The following is a 23,423-nucleotide window of genomic DNA, read 5'->3' as shown; positions in this document are numbered from 1 at the left end:
CAAGATTAAAAAATAAAATGAGCTTTATAGGATCAGAATGTGTTTGGGGGTTGCAGGGGGGCCCGTATTGTGCCTCCAGAGCCAGTATTCATCGACTTTGGTCATACTGGAATGTGCTTCATGTATATTTTGAGAGCTAATTTCTTTTCTAGGAATTGGGGAAACCTAAAAATGGTGTATCAGGATACTTTGTGCAATAGTGCTACAGACTTTCCCGTACAGCTTCTATCAAACAGTTGCCAACCCTTACATTTCCATAATAACTTTACAAAGTACTTGCTTTCATAAAAGCTTCTAAATGAGACATGAAAGGTAAAAATATTATTTCCATTTTGCCCCAAGGGTAAAATAATTAAAATAATTTTTCTGTGCTCATATAATACGTGAGTGATGGAACAGGGTTTCAGTTTTATGCTTCTTTCAATACACCTGAGTTGATTCATTCACAGGCTGAGATCCATGGTAGAAATGGGTACCTGTTCCAGAGAGAGCCAAGTTGGTTTCCTTGATCAAAACTCAGAAGTGCATCACACATACTTTCAACTCTCAAATCGAAAACTGGATGTTTATCTTTTTTTATTTTTCTTCTGCTAACTTTTTAACGCATTGAAGATATTTAGGTGGAAAAAGTCAAAGGAAAGGTTTTTTTCTTTATCTCTGAGGAGTCCTAGCTTTTACTTCTATTTGAGAGACTCTTCATCTTTCTCCTCTGAGCTCTGGCTCCTGATTCTGGTAGGAAAATCTTATCCCCAATATTGTTTAAGCAGAGACAAAAGGAAAAATGTCCAAGTGCCAAGCATGGTCTGTATTCCACCAGAAACTTCATGACCCTGAAAATTCATATGACTGAGGAGGAGTCCAGCCAACTGCTGTCTCCCAGTTATAAAACAGGATGCAAGAGGCTAACTTCCTTCTGGAATCTGGTGGAAGAGTTTTAGTCAACCCAGTAGAGGCAGCTGATAGAGCTCTGTTTCCTCACCCTTTGTAACAGAACAGGAGCTTTCGTATTTAATTTCATTAGGAGGTTGGGGGAGTGGGTTTATCAGGGAATTTTTTGAAATGGCTGTTGAGATGGAGCCATTGGCTCCTGCTGGCATAAAATCAACATTAAACATAGAGTGTAATTACACCTATTGTGTCCACCTGGCCAGAAAAACTCATGATGAACTTTAGGAATAAAATACCTAACACTTACATGGCATTTATGATGTCTGGCACTATTCAAAGTCTTTAAATGTATTAGTTCATTTTATGCTCACAATAATCTGGTGAGGTAGGGCTATGATTATTCCTATTTTAAAGAGGAGGAGCCTGAGGCACAGAAAGATTATGAAGCTTGCCTAAGGTTACATACCTAGTAAGCAAATGAGCTGAAATTTGAACTCAGGTAATCTGACTCCAGGGTCTGTGCTGTCTAGCCACATTGGGGAAAAGGGAAGGTTATTAGGCAATTATCAGATGATCTTCTGAGCCAATCAGAGGAGGTTCCAAACAGATAAGAGGCACAGTAATTAATACAGTCTCCTTTTATTATTCACCCATGAGAAATAATTTTTATTTTTGAATAAGCGAATGTGTGAATGAGTTAGATAAGAAAACCCAAGACTAAACAGAAGACTAATATGGATAGTGTTTTATAGCATTTAAAGTTTACAGAATCCTTTCTCATATTTCTGACTTGCAAAACCACATAAAATATATCGTATCCCTATTTTATCAAAGAGTAAATGAAAGATCAGAGAGCTGATATAATGTGTTTGAGACCAACAACTAGGAATAAAAAGAACTGGGATTAGAATGTGCATTATTCCAGCTTCCATGCTTTTGAAACTACGCTACATATTCATGGGATTCCCTCAGAGCTAAGGGACCAGTAACTATGGGAAAAGAGAAAGTTAAACTGGAGCCATCTACATCCTTTCCATGGTTAGTAAGAGAACAAAGATGAAAACTGGTTGCCTTTTATATTGTTTTAGCCAAAGTCATTTGGTTTTTTTCCTTTATACCTGCTGTAAATCTGATTTGAAAGCAGCTCTTTGACTCTTACAGAAACCATCACGTTGCGTTCAAGGCAAAGGGTAGTCTACTCTGTTCTCTTAATCCCACTTCGTGATAGACGGGAGGATTGACAGAGCTGGGCTAGTGTCCAGAGGTACGGAGGTGGGGATGATAAAAAAGCTCAAATGCAGAGGCTAGGTTGGTATTGAGTTTCAGGGGCAATTCAGGGGACTCTCCTTTCCTCTCCTGCTCTCCTTTCCACGCATGTATGTACGACCCAGTGATAATGATGACAGTGAAGAGGAGATGAGAGAAACAGAAGGGAGAGGCAAAGGAGAAGGAAACAGAGTAAAAAAAGAGGGGGGAATAAATGAATGAAAGCAACAAGAAAACAATTTGAAAGAGGAAGGAATCCTGGAATATGAGAGTTAAAAAGCAGAGAACACTTAAACTAGCCTCCCTTTGGATGAGGATCGTTTCCTGGTGACTTGCTCTACTGATCCACATCTCCTGAAGTCAAAGTGCCTTTCTTTCTTCCCCATAGCTGTGATGAAAATAAAAAGGAGAAAAAAAAGCATAAAACCTAGTATTTGGAATCAGAAGAACTGGTGTTAGGTCCTGCTCTACCTGCTGTATGTCTTAGCATTTCCAGTACTTAATTTACCTGACCTGCAGTGACCTCGACCATAAAATGAACATAACAATCCCCTTTTCCCTTAAAGTTTTGCTCTAAGACTACACAAATGTTACTATAATGGCGTGTGGAACATTAGGTTTCCCAAGCCCACTCCATCCTCTTTGGCCTCGGAGTGCACCTGCCTCTGAAAGGTCTGTGTTACTTTAACAGAAAGTTAATTAGGTCTTTCACCCTCCCTCTGGATATCTGCCTGCGTTAGAAGTGCAGCTCAGCACACAAGCTCCATCATCCATATTAAAAGTGGGATTTTCTGACTTGGCCTGGCTAGCCGGTTGACCAATAGGTTCCAATGTGTGTTTTCAATCAAGCTGCTTACCCAGGAAGCCTTATTAAGTGAGTAAGTCAAGCTGACATGATTTCCGTGCTGATTAACATGAACCTAGGCTGTTTTTGCAATGCAGTCACATTAATTATTTATAGGAGGTAAATGAGGTTACAAGGAAAACAAGCTCAGATTACCAGAAACAAGTCAAATCATATATTTATATTTTTAAAAGCTATGTACTAATTCCTGCATTCATTGATTTGAGACTCAAGGATCAAAAAACATTTATCATGCTCTCCCCTTTCTAATATACAAAGGTGACGGAGGGTTTAACATTTCGAAGACTAGCTGGTGGAACTGGGATGCCCCGATGGAGTTTATCAGATACTTTTACTTGGTAAATTGTATACCTACGAATCTCTCAACAAATCTCAAAACAATTCAAGCTCTTCCAGAATTGAATGCAAAATATTGACTAAACCACCAGGCTCTTTTGGTTTTCAAATAAGTTTTACAATTGCAAATTTTTCATAGAAAATTCTGACTAAACAGTATCTGTTAGGCAAGTGAGTTAGTCCGACTATTTGCATGTTTGTCTGAAATAGTCTGCGCTATGTTTGCAGTCACTATGTTCTGTGAAGTTTAAAATCTGTTCCAGATTTTCCATTTTTAATGAAATCTTATAATAGTTGCACTAAAATAATCTTAAATAGGTTTGGCAGACTTCTGGCTTGTAATTCGAGCTGCTGCTGTATTCTTGTCTGAGGGTGTGAGATGTGTGTTCAATGAAGAGTTCTCACTTTTAACATATGGGTGGATTTGAAAGATAACCAGTGGTGACCTCCTCTCTTTTCCTGATGCTTTCTAGACACCATGTTACTAACACCTCTAACACCACGAACACTAGACAGACCACAAGGTGCTTACTGAAAAACAAAATGGTGATGGTGAGAGAAATATTTCATGATCATGTTGTGTACCAGCAGAGTCAGTAGGAAACAAGGGATGTTAAGAGTCAGATGTATATGTGTCTCTAAATAGAGATTGAGTAGTCCTTTGGAGAACATGTACAAAGTCTGAATGATCTCATTACACTTTTTCATTTATTTTGTGGTATAGTTATATAACAGTTTTCTTATGTGATTGTTTGATGTTCTTTTAAAATTTTGCAATATTACAATTATTGTTTACATATTATTATGTAATATCAGAAGTTTCTCTATTTGGACAATAATTTATATGCTCACCTTAGCTATTTCCTTTTATGATCTGAATTCTGGGAAGAAAGAAGAACATGTTTTGAGTGGTTTTTGCATAAAATATCCATGAGATAAAGAACCTGAGAATAAAAACAGTTGGGTATTGACTCTGCAATGGATAATCAAGTCAATTTCCTTTTCCTATAGTTGATTTTCTTATAAATGCTATAGTTAAGTGAGTGTCCTGGGCATTTATCTGAGTTTAGATTAGTTATTTATTTACTTACTTATTTATTTATTTTTGCGGTAAGCGGGCCTCTCACTGCTGTGGCCTCTCCCGTTGCGGAGCACAGGCTCCGGACGCGCAGGCTCAGCGGCCATGGCTCACGGGTCCAGCCGCTCCGCGGCACGTGGGACCTTCCCGGACCGGGGCACGAACCTGTGTCCCCTGCATCGGCAGGCGGACTCTCAACCACTGCGCCACCAGGGAAGCCCTAGATTAGTTATTTAGAATGGAGAACCTGGGCTAGATAATTATAAGGTGAATTCCAATACAAATTCTGTGCTTTACATCTAAGACATAAAAAGAAAATTTAGTTTCAAATCAAATCAGATGGTCACAGGCACTAACCATTGCTGTTTCCTTTTCCAGAGTCTAGAAATGGCAAAATCTTATGTGAAACCCAAGGAGATGACAGAGTTGGTCAACACACCATCTTGGATGGACAAAGGTCCGGCTTCTCAGAATGAGATAAAGGAGGAGGAGAGAAGACCAGCTGCTTATGGGATGCCTGGCAGCTTAGCTGAAGAGCATGACAGTATTGAGGAGGAAGAAGAGGAGGAAGAAGATGGGGAGAAGCCTAAGAGAAGAGGTCCCAAGAAAAAGAAGATGACGAAAGCTCGCCTTGAGAGATTCAGGGCTCGAAGAGTCAAGGCTAATGCTAGGGAACGGACCCGGATGCATGGCCTGAACGATGCCCTGGACAACCTGAGGAGGGTCATGCCGTGCTACTCTAAGACCCAAAAGCTCTCCAAGATAGAGACTCTTAGACTGGCCAGGAACTATATTTGGGCGTTGTCTGAGGTCCTAGAAACTGGACAGACACCTGAAGGGAAGGGCTTTGTGGAGATGCTCTGTAAAGGGCTCTCTCAGCCCACAAGCAACCTGGTGGCTGGATGCCTCCAGTTGGGCTCTCAGTCTGTCCTCCTGGAGAAGTGTGAAGAGAAATCTCCTATTTGTGACTCTGCCATCTCTGTCCACAACTTCAACTATCAGTCTCCTGGGCTCCCCAGCCCTCCTTATGGCCATATGGAAACACATCTTATTAATCTCAAACCCCCAGTATTCAAGAGTTTGGGAGAATCATCCTTTGGGAGCCACCCACCTGACTGCGGTACACCACCTTATGAGGGCCCACTTACTCCACCCCTGAGCATCAGTGGGAACTTCTCCTTGAAGCAAGATGCCTCCCCTGACCTGGATAAATCCTACAGTTTCATGCCACATTACCCCTCTGCTAGTCTAAGCTCAGGGCATGTACATTCAACTCCCTTTCAGGCTGGTACACCCCGCTATGATGTTCCCATAGATATGTCCTATGATTCCTACCCCCATCATGGCATTGGGGCCCAACTCAATACAATCTTCACTGATTAGGGCAGTCAGACCAGCATTTCAGAGGAAGATGTGGAGACATTTCCCATAACTCAAGTGGTTGAGCTGAAGACTCAGTGACCTTAATGGAACCCTACAGATACATATCAAACAAACATATCAAACAAAATAGTCCCAGTCTGTTTACACCTTCTTACACCTGTCTCTCTTTTCTCATCAACTTCTCATATTGTATTGATTCCTTTGTTTAGGGTCTTAAAGTGAAATTATAGGACTCTTTACAATCATGTGAAAATAGAACAGAAGCCCTGGATCCTATCTTAGTGGTGCCAAAAACTCACTGAATGATCTATGCCAATTAATTTTTCATTTCTGGCCTCTGTTTACTTACTGGTAAAATCAGTCAATTGTTCTAAGTCTAGATAATTTCTAAAGTCCTTCATAGTTCTGAAATTCTGTGACTTTGCTGATCACTCCTATAAACTTCTTGAAAGTAGAAGGATTGAGGAGTAATAGGAAATGGACACCGTGCGTGGAATGATCAAGTGGAATTGCCGATGCGTGTCTCTCGGGGACCTGGTGATAGGACTTCTTTGCATTTATCTAAAAATAGCTTCCAGAGGCTAACATTCTAACTTGGCTGTCACTGTGAATAATGTTCTTTAAGAGATTAGCTCTATTTCTTGTTGGGCTGAAAGCTGAACATATCTTCCGTAGTAATTTGAGAACCATAATAGAGATCTCATACCAACTTGATTCTTGATGACATTTCAAAAGCACTTTTCTCAGTACTAGAGGTGGGGCAAGCAAGTCACTGAAACCTCAGACTCCTACAACCAATGGGACTTGGAGAAGTCATCTAGACCATTTCATGGATTTCATAACCTGAGGGCCCTGGAAATTCTGATGAAGCTCAGGTACTGCTATTGGAATCAGCAAACAACCCAGGCCACATTCAAGAGCAATAAAATGGCTGCTGGATACTACCTAACCATCGTTTGGGGACTCTCTCCAGCTCACACCCGCCCATGGGAAAACCACTAGGTTTTCTTTGGCAAGATGAATTTCATTTGGTTAAGGAAAAAATGGTTAAAACCACTAGCTTTTGTCCACACATATATTCTAGAAGCACAAGCACCAATCGATTTATTGACCAAACTTGAGTTTTTCCAACATACATATAATTCTTTTGTCTCATTCCCACTAATTGTTACCTCTTCCTCACTTCTAAAATATGTTATTACACATTGTAGATAACATTTCAAGTGACCAGACTTAGGGATGCAGAAATCAAATCCAAGGTCAGTGAATGCTTCTACCAATTTTTGTCTTCACCACAGGTTTAGCCTGATTTGCAGGATGTTTATTTTTCTTCATGTAACTCTTCTTTCCTTTATATCAGCAGTAATTTTGTCAAGTTTATTTTTTTCCAGAGAAATGTGATCTGAGAAATTTCACTGTCCTGTTCAGTCTGCCCGGACAATTATTTAAAGCAAACCAAAAGCTTCAATGGTTTACATGATAGTGGATCACATCCTGCCACTGCCAGAGAGGATAAGTTTAGGAAGCAGGCAGGGTACACAAATAGGGCCAACGAATAAAATTGATAAGGCAGATTAGTATGCCATTTTCTACAGCTTAGCTATCCCCTAAAACCTGCCAAACTATTTGTGTATCTTGACTTTCGTTACCCTCTTATTATCTCCTTACAGTCTAAGTCATTTTCTTTCCGTTTTGCTTGCAGCAGTAATCCTACTGTTTTTGTACCCTTGGTACTTTGTAAATCCACTTGAAAGTATCCTTGCAGAGAGCTCTTAAACCCCATCAGCCACCAAAGTGGTTCCCCTCACCACGATTTGCCCTAGAGGGAATAGACAAGTAAAATGATTTATAAAGCCATCCTATGTGCTTTCTGAGTCTATACTGACACTTACCTTCCTGAGAGGCTATGGGGGGATCTATCCTTGAAGCTAGCATTTTGTGGCATTTAAGTTTGTAGATAATGAATGTTGTCTGAATTATTTATTAGTTATTATTTATTTAATTTATTGCTCCATTCCATGCAAATTCCTTGGGTTCTAAACATGTGCTTGCAAACCCACCCTAAGACTTCATTTGGAAAGTAGCTCATAATTTTGCTAGAAATTCCCGAGTTTGGGGGTGAGGGCAAAGGAGGAAGTTAGTGCAGAGTTACCTGTAATAATTTCATAAAAAGCAGCAATAATTTGAATGGCTATGCAAGGTACTATTTTTAGACTTTTTTTCCTTCACTCTAAGATGAGCCAGTTATTTTTTGGGAATCTGTTGTTTATGCTTTTGGGGAGTATGGTACCCATGAACCAGTGTGGGATTGTTCAGAGAGACTTTATAATTGAATAAAATTTGGAAATGCAGTGTAATTGGAAAGAACCTACTCTCCAACCCCGGATGGTCTTTTTCTTCTGGGGACTTTACCCGATAATGCAAAGCAATTGCTTAAACATTTTGTAAAAAAAAGTTTTTCCTCTTTTCCTAGCAGAAATAAAGCTGTGAGTCTTCTTAGACACTGTGTTGCATTGTCAATCTTAAAAGTTCTTCTTCACTCTCACCTATTAATTTTCTTTGACTCTAAATCCTGCGAGCAGCAGCAGAGTACAGGCTGGCCTGTCAGGAGGATTTACACATCCCATATTTCAACTGATCTTGCCAGAAGACTTGAAAGGTCCAAACCAAGTAGCTAGAAGCCTAGATGCACTCTGCTATTTACATAATCAACCATGCAATTGAGAAAAAAACAAATCTAGGGCTTTGAGCATTCTAAGCCATCAAACAGGTGACTTAGATGACTTATAGAGAGGTGGACCACAGGAAGATGAACTATTATCCAAAATTTAGGTGGGCCTACCAACTCTTCAAAAATTTATGAAGCGTGTTTTTTGGCAATAGCTCCGTCTCATGATTTTTTTCCTTCAGATTTCTCCAGTGAAAATTTTCCAGGGTCCCTTTTTACACGCATAAACTGCTGATGACAAAGAAATAATAATGATGATGATGATAAAAATAAACTTTAATAAAATATTGTTGGTTAATCAAGGGAGAGACTTTGTTTAAAATAGTTAAGAAACAAAAATTACAGAATGAAAGTCATTCTCCCACCCCATCCTCCATCTGTCCAGTACCCACTCTCCAACTAGAAACCACTTTTTAATTTTTAGTTTACTAGTTACCAGAGATCTTTTATGCATATATAAGAGAATATTAGGTACATTAGGTACAAATATGAAGTTAGATTATCCTCTCCTTTTTTCTTCTGTTTTTGGTAGCATAATATAACACAGTTCTGCATACTTTATTTCAACACATACGTTTGAGTAGTTTTATATATCATCAAACTTTCTTAATTCTTTGTTATAGCTGGTTAACATTTTAAGTAAAAAAAACATAATGTATGATATTAAATTACAAAATTTGGATTTTTCCAATTTTTTGCAATACTGAATGAATAATAATGTACGCATCATTTGATGATTATTAAGAGAACATTTAGCAAAGAATATTCTAGAGGAATACACATAAACTGACAGATACCAGCCACAATCACCATCTAGCTGTTAGAAATGCTTACTATGCACTGTCACTTTTCTAGGCGATTTACATGTATTCCTTCAATCTACAACAATCCATCTAAGGGAGACACTAGTATCATCCTCATTTTACAAATTATGAAGCTAAGGCATAGAGTAACTTGTTCAAGCTCACACTGCTAGTGAAAGGTAGAGCCAGGATTTGAACTAGATGATTTATCCAAAAGGTTTGGTTGTTTGGCTGCTTGGCTGGTAGGTACATAATGTTGTCGTATCTACAAAAGGCTAGAGCTGGTGGAAGAGGAGGTACTTTTTGACACCCCTCAAATTGTCCATATGACATATGGCAGCCTGTTGTATCTGTGACCCAGGCTGGCCCATACCCAAGGTCTGAAATGGAACCTGAGAAAAGACTCTCTTTCCATTGACAGAAGCTCAGCTTTCAATTGTACGTTGTCTATGTAGATACAGGTTAGCTCACAGATCAATGCTTTGTTTCTTGAAAGTGCCCATCTTTCCGAGGGCTTAAATCCATTTCATGGCTGTCATCTTATATATCTTTAGAGTTTTAGAAAGAAAGTTTGAACAGGGAATTATCGATATGAAAATAATAAAATCTTTTACAACACAGGAGCAGCCTATCTTCAAAATTATTTTTTTCTGTCTATCTAACTTCAGAGTATAGTTTGGTGCATTAATTGCAAGCATTGGCTTTAGGATCTAATAAATGATATTTTAGTTATGTAACTTACTAGTTGAATTACCTTTATTAAATTGATTACCTTGCGAAACCCTCAGTTCCCTCAAATTTAAAAGGGCAATAATAGCAATGACTTCCTCATAGGGTCATTCTGATGAATTAATTGAGATAACATGTCCAAAGCACATATTTAATAAATGGTATTTATTACCATTCATGTTACTATTCATTATTCTTTGATTACTCTCACACTGACTTTTCTCTTTGTCTCTAATAATATGACTAGGGAGTGCTGATGGTGACTGCAGTAGGCTTATTTAGGGAGTCCACAGAGATCTTTAGTTAAGAGGGTTGAATCAGACAGACTTGGGTTTGAATCTAACTGGCTGAGTTCAAAGCTAACCAGGCAATTTATTTAACATCTCTGTGTCTCAAGTTCCTTCTTGACAAAAAGGGCATAAAAATCCCACCAAATTCACAGAGTTGATATGAGAATTAGAAGTGATGATAATGCCAATGAAGGGTTTATCTCAGGTTCTGGCACAAAGGAAGTAATATATTATTGTTATTGCTATTGTCATTATTGGGAGTAGACGGGAAGGGATGAGGAAATTGAGAACAAGAAAGCAGAAAAGATCCTTTGAATTCATACGGTTGATCATTGAGTCGGGCCAATATCAAAAGCCAGGCCTTTTGACTAGTACTCCTTACGCTGGAATGTGCTATTTTCTAACTCATCACAGGCACACCTTTAACAGAAATCCTCAAAGGCAAGTTTCCTGAATTTGGGAGATAGGAAGCATTGTATTTTTCTTTCTTTTCTAGAAATTGGCCTGGAGCTAAAAGAAGACTTGTGGTAGCATTTTGCTGTCATCTGACCTAAGACGATGTAGGAAAGGAATGCTATTATCTCACATATACATAGTACTATATATTTCTTTTCAATTCAATTTTGCAAATGGTTGCTGAGCACTTCTTCTGGGCCAGGCATTAAGTCAAGGGCTGCGAATACACAAATGAACACAGGACTGTGCTTTGTAAGTTTATAGTTCGACAGAGTATACATTAATAAAGCCTTTCTACCCAGTTATCATTCAGTGTTGACAGCAAGGGGAGGCAAGAAGTTCAAGTATTATAGATGCTGTTTAACAGAGGAGGAAGCTGATACTCAGAGACATTAACTGATTAGCTAGGTCAAGCAATTAGTTAGAAGTTAAGTCAGAGACTATCTGATTACAATGTTTTGTTGGTTTGCTTGTTTTAGATAAGTAAAGTCCTGCTTTATTTGTGGTTAAATAAAACACACTTTCTGGGATGAGGTTAATGGATTATTATGACAATTCTGGATAATTTACTGGTTGAATAACCTTGGTTAAATTAATTAACCCCTCAAAGCCTCAGCTGCTTTGCTAAAATGGCTAAAATGATTTACTACAAATATGAAATAAAGCAAAGAAAATTGTAGTCAAGGCCCGGTTCAGATGCATAGTGACCAGGGAAATAGTTGATCATAAAATCAAAGGAATCCCATTACGGCTGTCATAATACACAAGAAAATAAAATGTTTGACCAATACCTCAAATGTGTGTTAAGTAAATGAATTAACTTGCTAAATGTGAACTGAAGAAAATTTTAGAAAATAATGGCTAAAGCCTCAAGGAAAGGAAGAAGAAATTGCTGTTTATTGGGCATCTAAACCAGGTATAAGTCCCAAAGTAAAGTTCTTAATGTTATATCAGTTTTCAAAATAAACCATTTGAAGGAGGTTCCAGATATCGTAAAAACTTTGTAGAAATGGGTAAATAAATATGACACCATGGCAAGTCATGTAAACTCTCTGAGCTTTCGTTTTCTCATCTATAGGATGAGACGACCGTGCCCTTAGAAACCTGAAGTTGCTCTCATCTTAATGTTTTCATGCGCAGTAAATGTCCATTTTCTCTGACCGATGACACATATTTTGAAAAAAAAAGAATGAACGATGATTGAATAAAAGATAACAGATGAAGAAAAAGTGGACTACGAAGCATAAAATCAGGGGGGTGCCTTGTGCGGTTTCATCATCACTAGTCAGCTATCTTCAGAAACTGGGTGGCTTCAATTTATCCACTTAGACGGCAATTTTCTAGGCCATGAACTTATTCTCTAGCAATAACCACCACCACATGTCTGGCAAGCCCATAATCTACATTTAGCTAAAGTAAACTTATCAAAGATAGAATTGAGAAATTGTGTCATTCCTAGAGTTGTGCCCTTCCCCCCCACTCTGCCCCTGAAGTGGGAAAGAACAGGAAGATGTTGATCATGTTGTTTACCTGATTGCAAATACAGCATGTTCTCTGTTATCCATATGGATAATTCATGTTGTAGATGACTGACGAAAAAAATTTCATGTGAAGCTTGTTTCTCCATGCCAGTTCTATATTCCTAGTTTTTGGTGTGTGTGTATGTGTGTGTGTGGTGTGGCATGTATACACACACATATTAATGTATCTATATGTAAACAAACATATCAAGGTATATATGTAAATACGTGCATATATATTTGAAGGTATGTGTCTATATATTTTTTAATTGAAGTATAGTTGGTTTACAATGTTGTGTTATTTCAGACATATAGCCAAGTGATTCAGTTACATATATATATATTATATATATATATTATATATATATATACATTATATATATATATATATTATATATATATATACTTTTTCAGATTCTTTTCCATTACAGGTTATTACAAGATATTGAAATATAGTCCCCTGTGCTATACAGTAGGTCCTTGTTATCTATTTTATATATAGTAGTATGTGTATGTTAATCGCAAACTCCTAATTTATCCCTCCCCTGCAAAGGTACATATATTTAACACGTATAGATTGTTGCACGTTGAAAACACACATACACACACACACACACACACACACACACACACACACCTTTGAATGTACTCTAAAGTCAAATGGAAACACTTTTTGGACCATTTAATTTTTGGCAAGTCTATAGCCTGAGGCTTTCCTTCATTAACGTAATGCTACTAGTAACTGAGCTAGGTTAGGCACGGAAGAGCGGAGGCCGGCCGAGGCCGAGAGGCAGGAAAGAAGTGCAGGAGGCTCTAGTGTTCCCCGCTGGACCTGGAGGGGCAGCCGGATAAAGGTTAAGTGCTCTCTCCTCCTCTAAGAGCTGGCCTCTGAGCTGATGCAGATCCAGGGCAGGCGGGCACGTGGCTGCCCTCAGAGGGCCAGGCACAGGCGCGAGCTGCTCGGGGACTCCTGGGGCAGACGCTCCCCTGGCTCCTGCTCAGCCCGCTGCTGCCAGCCGGCGGCTTCCCTCCTGCCAGACCCCTGGGCATGCTGATGGGAATGGCACAATTACCTAATCCCTGTCCAGGGAGATCTAGGCCACATGCAGACAGATGGAGGAGCAGGGGGATTCAGAACTGTTTAGGACTGGAGGAGCGAGGGAGAAAAGTGCTGGGAGAGGTTTGCCTAATGGGCCAGACTTGAAAGGAGGTTCTAAAGTCTCCTTGTCTCCAAGCAGCTCCCAGGCAGGCTGTTTTCTCACCTGAACAGAAGCTCTGGAAGGAAGGACCTTGGCCTTCCCCTCACTGCTGGCACATACGCTGAGAAAAGGCATTGACCCACAATGTCTGGGTTTCCAGAAGGAAGAGGAAGGATAGATGGGTATGGAAAGAAACAGAATCTGGGAGAGTCAGAGCTCCAGGAAGGCCCACTGAGAGAGGCTGACAGAGTCAGAGATACAGAGATCAAGGCAGCAGTGCAAGCGCTCACCGTGTTTCCTGCCTTACTTCTTCCTCTTCCCTCACGCATTCTCACCCTCACTGCCCACTTAGGGCTCTCAGAATCTATCTGTCTGGACTCCTGTGATAGTGTTCTTTTAAACTTCCAATCTTTTTGCACGCAATGCTTCTTTTCTTCGTGAATCCATCCTGATTGACTGACCACCTTAAAGTAAAGCCACAATCATGTCATTTCTTTGATCAAAATCCTGCACTCGTCCTTCAACCACTATAGAATGAAGTCCAAGCTTCCCAAGCCTAACATTTAAAGCCCGTGCACCACAACTGGTCTTGGTCTACATTTACATATCACTAATGAGATATATATATATATATATACACACACATATATCACCCCATTCCCCCCACCTTCTTACCCTCCTAGCTATACATCTGTGTTGCCTCTCTGGATTACAGCTCCTCTAATCAACATGAAGTGAAGTTGCTCCCCTGCCTTTGTTCCTGGCAATGCCTTTCTCCGGAGTGCTCTCTCCTCCATCGTCACTTGCTGAAATTGTATTTATCCTTCAAAGCCTAATTGAAATTCGTCCTTGATAAGCCTTTACCAGATATCCCGATAATAATTAGGACCACCTTCTTTATTTTATTTATTTATATGTATTGTATTTATATTATTGCCTCCTTTATATTTATTTAATTATTGCCTCCTTCTTTTTGAAGTTTAGAGAATCATGATAATTGATGTTACAAGTGAAGTTACTGTTTCCACTTATGTCTCCTTTACTGTTTATAAGCTTGAGAAGAGAGGCTGTTTTATCCTCTTGCACTGCTCCCGGTGCAGTCCTTTCCATATAGTAAGGATAAAGTAAAGCACATTTTTTCTTTTTTTTTTGGAGCACGTGAACACGTGCTGGGAATTGTGAAGGTAACTTTACATTCCCATGAATTCATACAGCTTTGGGAAAAAAACTTTTTTTTTTCCATTTTACAGATGATCAAAAGGAGGTTCAGATAATGTCCGAGTCTACTCAGCTCATAAGAAGGAAGTGATGACTTCTTGTCAGAGTGATTTTTGCACAGTAGATGTGTCAATGAAAAAGACTAAACATTTCCTGAGTTTTGTCTCCCCAGTGTCCACTAAGCTAAAGAACAAAAACTTGACTATAAAAAAGTTATTTAGACAAAGCCAGACAGGCTGGTTGAAACAATATGGAGTTAAATACAGAGACCAATAAAAGCTGTTGAAGGAGTAGAGTTTTAAAAACAAACAAAACCAGAGGAACAGAAAAAGGGCCAACATATAGGCTAAGTGAGACAGAGAGAAGGGAAGGAGAGAGAGGAAGTCTAAATGACCAGAATAAAGGCAAGATAAAAGGCGTGTGGGTGCAATTTCCTCAAGTGGGACATCTCAAGTATATTTAGATGCTGTCCCAGAGGACCTGGGGTCTCCACGGAGTTGGGGAGGTAGGTCCACTTCAGGAAACAGCCAGCTGCTGCCTCTGTTGTGCCTCAGGTAGGAGCATGCGTATTGATTCCTGCTGCGCAAAAGGCTGGGCACCACCACGATCTCCACCAAGCCTCCCCGAAGACAGTCCCTGGTTATGTCTTCAGAGCAACAGAAATACACCACAATAAATCGTTCTGGAGAAGAGCAAAGGCTACAGGTCTCCCAAGTCCCCCCATTCACCAGAAGACTTATGTCACAACATGAAAGTTTCCCTTTGGTCATTGGATATATCTTCTTTTTTTTTTTTTAATAAATTTATTTATTTATTTTTGGCTGCATTGGGTTTTCGTTGCTGCGTGCGGGCTTTCAATAGTTGCGGCAAGCGGGGGCTACTCTTCGTCACAGTGCACGGGCTTCTCATTGCAGTGGCTTCTCTTGTTGCGGAGCACGGGCTCTAGGTGCATGGGCTTCAGTAGTTGTGGCATGCAGGCTCAGTAGTTGTGGCATTCAGGCTTAGTTGCTCCGTAGCATGTGGGATCTTCCCTGACCAGGGCTCGAACCCCTGTCCCCTGCATTGACAGGCAGATTCTTAACCACTGTGCCACCAAGGAAGCCCTGGATGTATCTTCTTTAATGACAAGGTACAGAGAACAAAAAATGGTTTACCGATGATGTGGGTGGATCAATTTCTCTAGCTCACAGAGCCATTGAGTTCTTACGATTTGTTTTGGGTTTGTGATCTGGACAAACTCTGCGTGAATGCCTGGCTTCCCACATATTGTAATTGACTTTGGACAAGATTCATAAACTCCTAGAGCTTCAAAATCTTTATCTGCAAAATGATGACAATATCTTGCAATATTTCTGTGACATTAAATATAATGATTACCTTACATGTATCATGAGGCCTGGCACATTATTAATGGTTAATAAGTGGTACTTTGTCATAGACTTTGTCATAGTCATCATCATCAACATCATTCCCTCCTACGCAGGTGCGACCTCCATCACATTGGGCTAATGGAGAGACCAAAGAAGAGGCGGAGAAATGAGGAAAGGGGACTCGTGGGGGTACAAGTAGTACTGGATGATGACTGAAGCCATCAGAAGGAATTACTGGCTTGCAGTCTGGAGTGTGTGACTCAGCTGGAGCCTGAGTACAAAGGGTCCCTAAGCAGAAGCATCAGGGACAGACAGGGGGCAGCTGACACCGTGTCCACCGTTGGCACAGTCCAACAAGATTTTCAAGGATAAGTGAAAAAAATGCAGTCCTGAGAGGGAGCATCGCTGAACCATGCTGCCCTGTTTTTGGGCAGCAGCTGCAAGCAGAGATAGCAGCTGCAGTTGTTCTCAGCAGCCTGGATTCCCAGGGAAAGTGGGCATCAGGCAAAGCAAAAGGGGGGAGAGGTAAGCGTGGGGCAATGCCCTGGCTTCCCAGGATGGGACATTCCATTGCACAGAAATAAGGGGCTTGGGTGACAAGGAAAGGGTGCTCTGAATGTGAAATGATGCTCAGTGTTGAGAGCAGGCTGATAGATCTTTGGAGAGAGCTAGACCGGGCGTCAAGAACTTTCTAACCATTTCTGCTCCTAGACTGTTGCATAAACACGAGCAGATAATAATCATAACAGCTAATATTAATTGAGTGCTAACCAGGTGCCAGGCAATGTGCTTCATTTTTTACATATATGAAATAATGTGATTCTTAGTATGATACTATGAAATCGGTGCTAGCGTTGTCTGCATTTTACAGATGAAAATCTGAGGCACAGAGGGGGTAAAGCAGCTCTACCAGTTCACATAACAAGCAAGTGACAGATCCGAGATTTAACCCAAATGGTTTGGCACCTGAGCTTGCATTTTTATCCACCACTCTCTACCAGCACTGTCCAATAGAAATGTCTGCAATGAGGGAAATGTCCTATAACATCAAGCACTTGAAATGTGGCTGGTGAAACTGAGGAACTAAATTTTTAAATTTATTTAAGTATAATCAATTTAAATTTAAATAGCCTCCTATGGTTAGGTCCTATACAATGGATAGCACAGATTTATATTATCTCTCTAAGGAGACAGATCTCTATCATTTTCAGTTATTATTTTTTTCCATCTAAAAATTTTGGGTTTGTACACAGGGATGGAAAATATGTGAAGTGATTTCCACCACTTCCTCCATGCCTGCCCATACGGATGTCATTAATCAAGCAGGACTCTCTTTCTTACTGAACATGGACCTTCCTCAGAATCCATCACAAGACTCTATGCAGTCACTGTGAAGGACTTAGACTCTTCATTTGATAAGAAAGGGGTCTCCATCTCTGGACCCTAAACAGTATCCAAGGAAAGTACTAGGTTTAGGCACTGGAGGGAGAGAAGACATCTCTTCCAGCTCTTTGCATTCCAGCAGCACTGGTTTCTTTCCTCAACATCAGTTGTACCCACACCAAATTGCTTTTCACCCGCATAACATCTTTCCCATCCCTTAAGCCTAAATCTGGGCGGCCCATCATTTGCAGCGCACTCAAGTATTTAACTGGTTTTCTCTGAAGACCTGATCCAAGTCAACGTTTGCTGCACTGGATGTCTATTGTCTTATCAGCAAATATGAATGGAGACAAAGGAACACTTTTTTTTCCCTAAATGTATTTCTGAAGAAGTCCTCTACCAGCATCCATGGTGCATCTCTGCATAAAAGAAAGAGACTGGCAGATCAAAGACAAGGGAGATGCTATTTCTTGCAAGCACAAGGGAAGTAACAGCTCTCCAGATAATTCAGCTAGAATTTTTGTTTTGAGCCTTGAAACCACCTGAATAACCTACCCTTGGCATCAGCCTAAGCCTCTGCAAACTCCAAGGCCTTATTTGACAGGTATTTTCCTAGTTGATTCCTAACTAACTTATTCTCTCTTTGCCGAATGACCTTCCAGCTCCCCTGCCTTCCCTTGGTCTTTCGCCTGCCAAACTCCTACTTACATTCAAGATGCAGCTCGGATGTCACGTGCCCCGGGAAAATTTTTTTTTTTTCTTTTTGCGGTAGACCTCCCTCTCACTGCTGTGGCCTCTCCCGCTGCGGAGCACAGGCTCCGGACTCGCAGGCTCTGCGGCCATGGCTCACGGGCCCAGCCGCTCCACGGCATGTGGGATCTTCCCGGACCGGGGCACGAACCCATGTCCCCTGCATCGGCAGGCGGACTCTCAACCACTGCGCCACCAGGGAAGCCCGGGAAGCTTTTCTGGTCCCGCTCCTAACACACACAGCTCCCAGGCTGGACGAGGTTCCCCTGCTCTGTGAGCTAATAGCTCCTCTGCTCACCACCACCCCCGGCCCCCGCCCACCAAGAGTGTTGTCCTCCCACCTCTATGGAACATCTAAGTCACTCTGCTGTGCTCCTGTGCTCCTAAATCCATCTCCCCTGAAGACTGCTGGCTCATCAACAGTAGGAAGATAAATTAAAACCTCTGTCCCTAGCACCTCGCAAAGAGCTTGATATATGGCAAGAGTTAATACATACTCATTGAGTGGACAGAAGAATAAATGACTGAGCTAGAGAGAAGATCAGACTCATGTGGCAGAGGAGATGAGTGCTACTGACGGACCAACCCCAAGGTCAGGAGCAAGGGAGCCTGTTCCCTGGCCAAGCTGACCTTTTCTGTTCTGATCAGAATAATCAAGGACAGGCTCTCTCTTCCTCATTCCCTGACACCCCCATAAAATTCCAGTCATTCTAATTTTATCTTCACATTTGCCTCCAGCCCCCAATCCTGCACAGTTCCAAAACACTTGGCTTCTCTCTCCCTCTGCCCCAATTGTTCCTCTTTCTATAGCATCGGAATCTCATTGTCATGCCTGCCCTATTCCCGCCTGACCTCTCAACCGCCCATTGTTAGATGTCAGGAGGGCCCGGGTGGCAGCTGGGCCCCAGCAGGGCAGACCTGGTGTCCCCAGGGCATCCCTGGCAGGTGCTGGAATACTCAACAGCCGGCCTGATGTCACCACCCCCAACCTCTTCCGTAGGTTCCCTGCCCCCTCCCACCAGCTCCAACCCCCTTTCTCAGGAACTGTTGGAGTCTGAATGGTCAGCATGGCTAGGTAGAGGCTTAATCAAAGAAAACAGTTTGATTTTTTCTCTGAGAAAACTTCAGCCCTGTCCTCTGGGCTATTTGTACTCTTGTGCATATCTGTACTCAGTCAGACCTCCTGTGTGCTATTAGCCTAGGTACTATTAGCTGAAAGCATCCCCAAATACCAGATTCCAACTCTGAACGTTTTTGGTTACCTCCGTCTGCAAAACTCTCACTACCACATCTTCTGAGACCATCAAATGTTGGTTCAATCATTCAAAGCTATACTCAGTGCTAATCTTACAATATAGCCTCTCCCAATTCCAGCATCTCTCTTCCCTTCTGTGGCCCCTTCAAGCACCTTGATGTTCCTCTGCCACATCCTGGGTCCACTGTTTCCTCACTGTAGACAGTAGTATGCGGGGTATATCCAACAAACCTAGTTCAGTGCTTGACACACAGGAACTAAATACTATGTACCAGTTATAATCCAGTTATGAGGTTTACCATCATAACTTCATTAAGCTTGAGCCTCACAATAACCCACTGCAGGGATATTATCATCCCCATTTTAAGATTAGGAAGCTGAGACTCTGCACTTATTATCTGCCCATAGTTACACAGCCTGTTGGTGATAGAACCAAGGCTTGGTTTCTGTGGTCTCACATTACATGATTTTCTACTTACGTTCATTAAATAGTCAATTAAATTTTATTGATGGAATTGTTAAGGTCTAGTGATAACACAGATGCCAGGGACACAGACCGAACAGGAGAATAGAGAGGTTCATATATTAGGAAGAATTTTCCCAGTTTTAAGAGGGAATACTGTTTATCTTCCTGAATGCCAAGAAAGGAAAAGGAAATTCCTATTTACATGGGCTTGGATTAAGTAGACCTCTAAGAAGGTAGAGAGATGTACGGAAAGATCAGTTTTGAAATTCTTTCACTTCCTCATTTAAATTCTTCGTAACCATGTCTTATCCTCACCTCCAGTGACATCGATACCAATGCCAAGTAATAAATGACACTCATACTCAGCAAGAGAGCTTTTCCATTAAATAGAAAGTCTGTGCACTTCATTTTGTCCTACCTTCATCTTATCCTTTACACCCTGCACTCGGAAGTCTGTAGGCCTTCTTATTTGGCAAAGGTGATACTCACTAACATGGATGTAATCCCTGAAGTGGGTCTGGTTTATAAGCTGTTCACTCCAAGCCTCCTCAAGGCACTAACGTGTGTGATTAAGATCGTTAGTCGGGACTCAACTCTAAACTTTCAGTCTTGGTTGGAGACTTCGTTATCTTTCTCCTCACCTCGCTCTTTCACCAGAGGATTCTGGCTGATTCATTAAGGTGTGAGGCATGTGAACAAAGGAGGTTTCTGCTGGAAATGAAGAAGGTGAGACATCGAGCGCAGTGGTTCTCTTCCAGTTCCCAACAAAGAGGACCGTGGGGTCTTAGTCTCACCTGCATATTCATGTTTGTTCAAGGAGGTAGTCACACAATTAATAGGGTAATTCCTCAATAATTTGTTCTCTGGGGAAGGCTGCTGCCTCACTTGGGGCTTCCACAGTTAAATGTTCAGATTCCACTTTTGCATTTGAATCATTCCCAGAGCTGGGAAACAGACAACTTGTTGAGTCCCTGGGGCAAGAGAATAGTTTTTTAAAGACAGGTAATAGCTGGAAGCTAGTGATTCTGGTCAGAGGACATATAAACTCTTCACAGCTAGGAGCTGCTCCCCTGCCAATGCCCTGCCACCCCCTTAGGTCTTGAAGTATAGCTCTCCTCCCCGATACGCCCCATTCCTACACCAGCATACTGCAGATAAATGTAGTTTTGTAAACCAAGTTATGTTTTTAATAAGTGGCAGTTAATTTGTCACTTGAATGACTAATGTTTCGGAAAAATTTTTAAACCCAGAATCTTCTAAAGCCAACCTTCCTTATTTTCCTCTTTTTTTCCTTTCTTAAAAGAGTAATTAGGGCTTCCCTGGTGGCGCAGTGGTTGAGAGTCTGCCTGCAGATGTAGGAGACACGGGTTCGTGCCCCGGTCCGGGAAGATCCCGCATGCCGCAGAGCGGCTGGGCCCGTGAGCCATGGCCGCTGAGCCTGCGCGTCCGGAGCCTGTGCTCCGCAACGGGAGAGGCCACAGCGGTGAGAGGCCCGTGTACCACAAAAAAAAAAAAAAAAAAAAGAGTAATTATATATTGAGGCTTCCTTAAAATGAGTCAGACCTTTATATATGTAATTATTCTGACAAGGCTTTCTAATTTTTAAAACTTCTGTTATCAACAATTAGTGATGTCGGTTGTATGCACATCATTGCCCATTGCTTCAGTTTCCATATTGGAAAATAGCAGGGGGATGAGTCTCTGTTCCTCCATACCAAAGAAGACTAGTCCAATAATCATTGTGCATTCTTCTAGAGAAGGGGAAGGAATGCTTTTCTAGGCAGCCAGGGATGATCTTTATACTAGGGATGGACAGCTAGTTAGATCAGGGAAAATGTCTGAGGTTCAGAGCAAAGATTATGGTGCTGTTTCCAGGCGCCCTTCTGCTTCCAAACAACCTACTCATGTATCCATAATATTCATATTACATTTTGATTTCTAGCATGCACGAGATGGATTCTTATGATCCATGTTAATTAGTATGTAGCAACAAGTAACAACAGTGTTTGACATTACCAGCCGACATTACCAGCCATCTTCACAGTATTTGATACCTATTAGGTGTTCAACAGTATTTGCTGAATTAATAGATTATATGGTTAATTTTTTAGTTCTATTCAAATACATTTTTCATCGATGCAATGCTCCCTCCTTTTCTATTTATTTTACCCTCACAATGACTCTGAAAGATAAGCAATGGATATGGGCTATTCAACTATCAGCCCTGAGTACCACTGGGCACATGACTCTTCTGGCACATGGTTAGTTCTTTTCTGTCCTGGATGGCACCGTGTAGTGTACGAGCTGATCAAACCAACAGCATCACTAAAATGCCAGTTTTTTCCCCTCTAAAAGGCCTCTTTTTTTTCTCTAGGACATGTATAAAACGAAGGTAGGGGAGATTACTTCATATCCCTCTGCAATCATCCTCCTAGAAATCATTCCTCAGGATTATGTTCTCTTCCCAGCTCATCCCAGTTTTGCAATGGGGCATCTCTCATTTTATGGGACTCATGGAAATGACCTGATGCTGTTCCTGAAGATTGATATCAGAGAGCATGTAAATTGTCACAGGCTATACTCTCTTCTACTTCTGAGTATCTTCCTCCTAAAACCACCCCCTGAAGACTTAGGTAAATTAAAATCTATATAATATTAGAGAAAAAAATTGAAATTATCCTCTACAAATGCGTGTTCTTATAGGCCACGGGAAAAATACTCCAAAGCACGTCACCAAATGCCCCCTTCTCAATGTTCCTAGTTTCTAACTCATTCCCTGGAGAGAAGGGCTCCCTTCCCTGGCCTAGGCAAAGGGAGAGAACATGACCCCTAACGAATACCACGCCAATTGACTGTACTACTCTCCGGAAAACTTCGCTATTGATTTGCTTTGCAGAACTTTTATAGAGTTTACTTTACAAGACATAAACTATTTCCTATCCACATTTTTGGGGGGAGGGAATTAAAAAATGGGAAACTTCTGGAGAAGCATTTAGGTAAGGATGAGAAAAACAGATTTCTTATGAAAGGACTACAGGCTGCATCCATCCTCTTAAAGCCAGTATAGATCCTCCTTTTCTAACTGCTTTAACAAGGAGACATTCTATTCTTCAGACAGATTCTAAAACTTCTGACTCACTACTTGTGATTTTTTTCTCCCCTGAAGCATATGCTAAACTTGCTCTTTATTTTCATGTTCAGCCATCTACTGAATGCTGTAGGCTTCAGGCATACCCAAATAATGATCAGTTTCCTGATACTGAGGAACCACTATCCCCTCTGGCCTACTCCTTCTCTAATCCCCAATAATCAAAATGTCTGGCATGTGGTCTGTCTTCATCAAATCTTTGTTGCTAGGATGGTCACAGGATGGCTGGCATAGGTCCTCTAAAATTCCACCCCAAATCTGGAAGGAAATGGGTTGTGGGTAAGGAATAATG

General features: G+C 41.1%; 2 protein-coding genes across 2 annotated transcripts in view; one reads left to right on the top strand and one right to left on the bottom strand.

Moving 5' to 3' along the window:
- The window catches only part of TESPA1 (thymocyte expressed, positive selection associated 1), a 127,003-nt gene that overhangs the window by 70,319 nt on the left and 33,261 nt on the right, over positions 1 to 23,423 (bottom strand). The gene's annotated exons all lie outside the window — the stretch shown is intronic.
- Positions 4,812 to 5,816, top strand: NEUROD4 (neuronal differentiation 4; the record flags this gene model as incomplete). The annotated part of the gene is made up of 1 exon (XM_079936576.1): positions 4,812 to 5,816. The coding sequence occupies exon 1, from the start codon at positions 4,821 to 4,823 to the stop codon at positions 5,814 to 5,816; it is 996 nt and encodes a 331-aa protein (XP_079792702.1). The 5' UTR covers positions 4,812 to 4,820.

This window comes from Stenella coeruleoalba (genome assembly GCF_951394435.1).
Source record: "Stenella coeruleoalba genome assembly, chromosome: 11".
In the NCBI taxonomy this organism is placed as follows: Eukaryota; Metazoa; Chordata; class Mammalia; order Artiodactyla; family Delphinidae; genus Stenella; species Stenella coeruleoalba.
The sequence above is the reverse complement of the archived record's forward strand: the minus strand, read 5'-3'. Positions and strand labels throughout refer to the sequence as shown.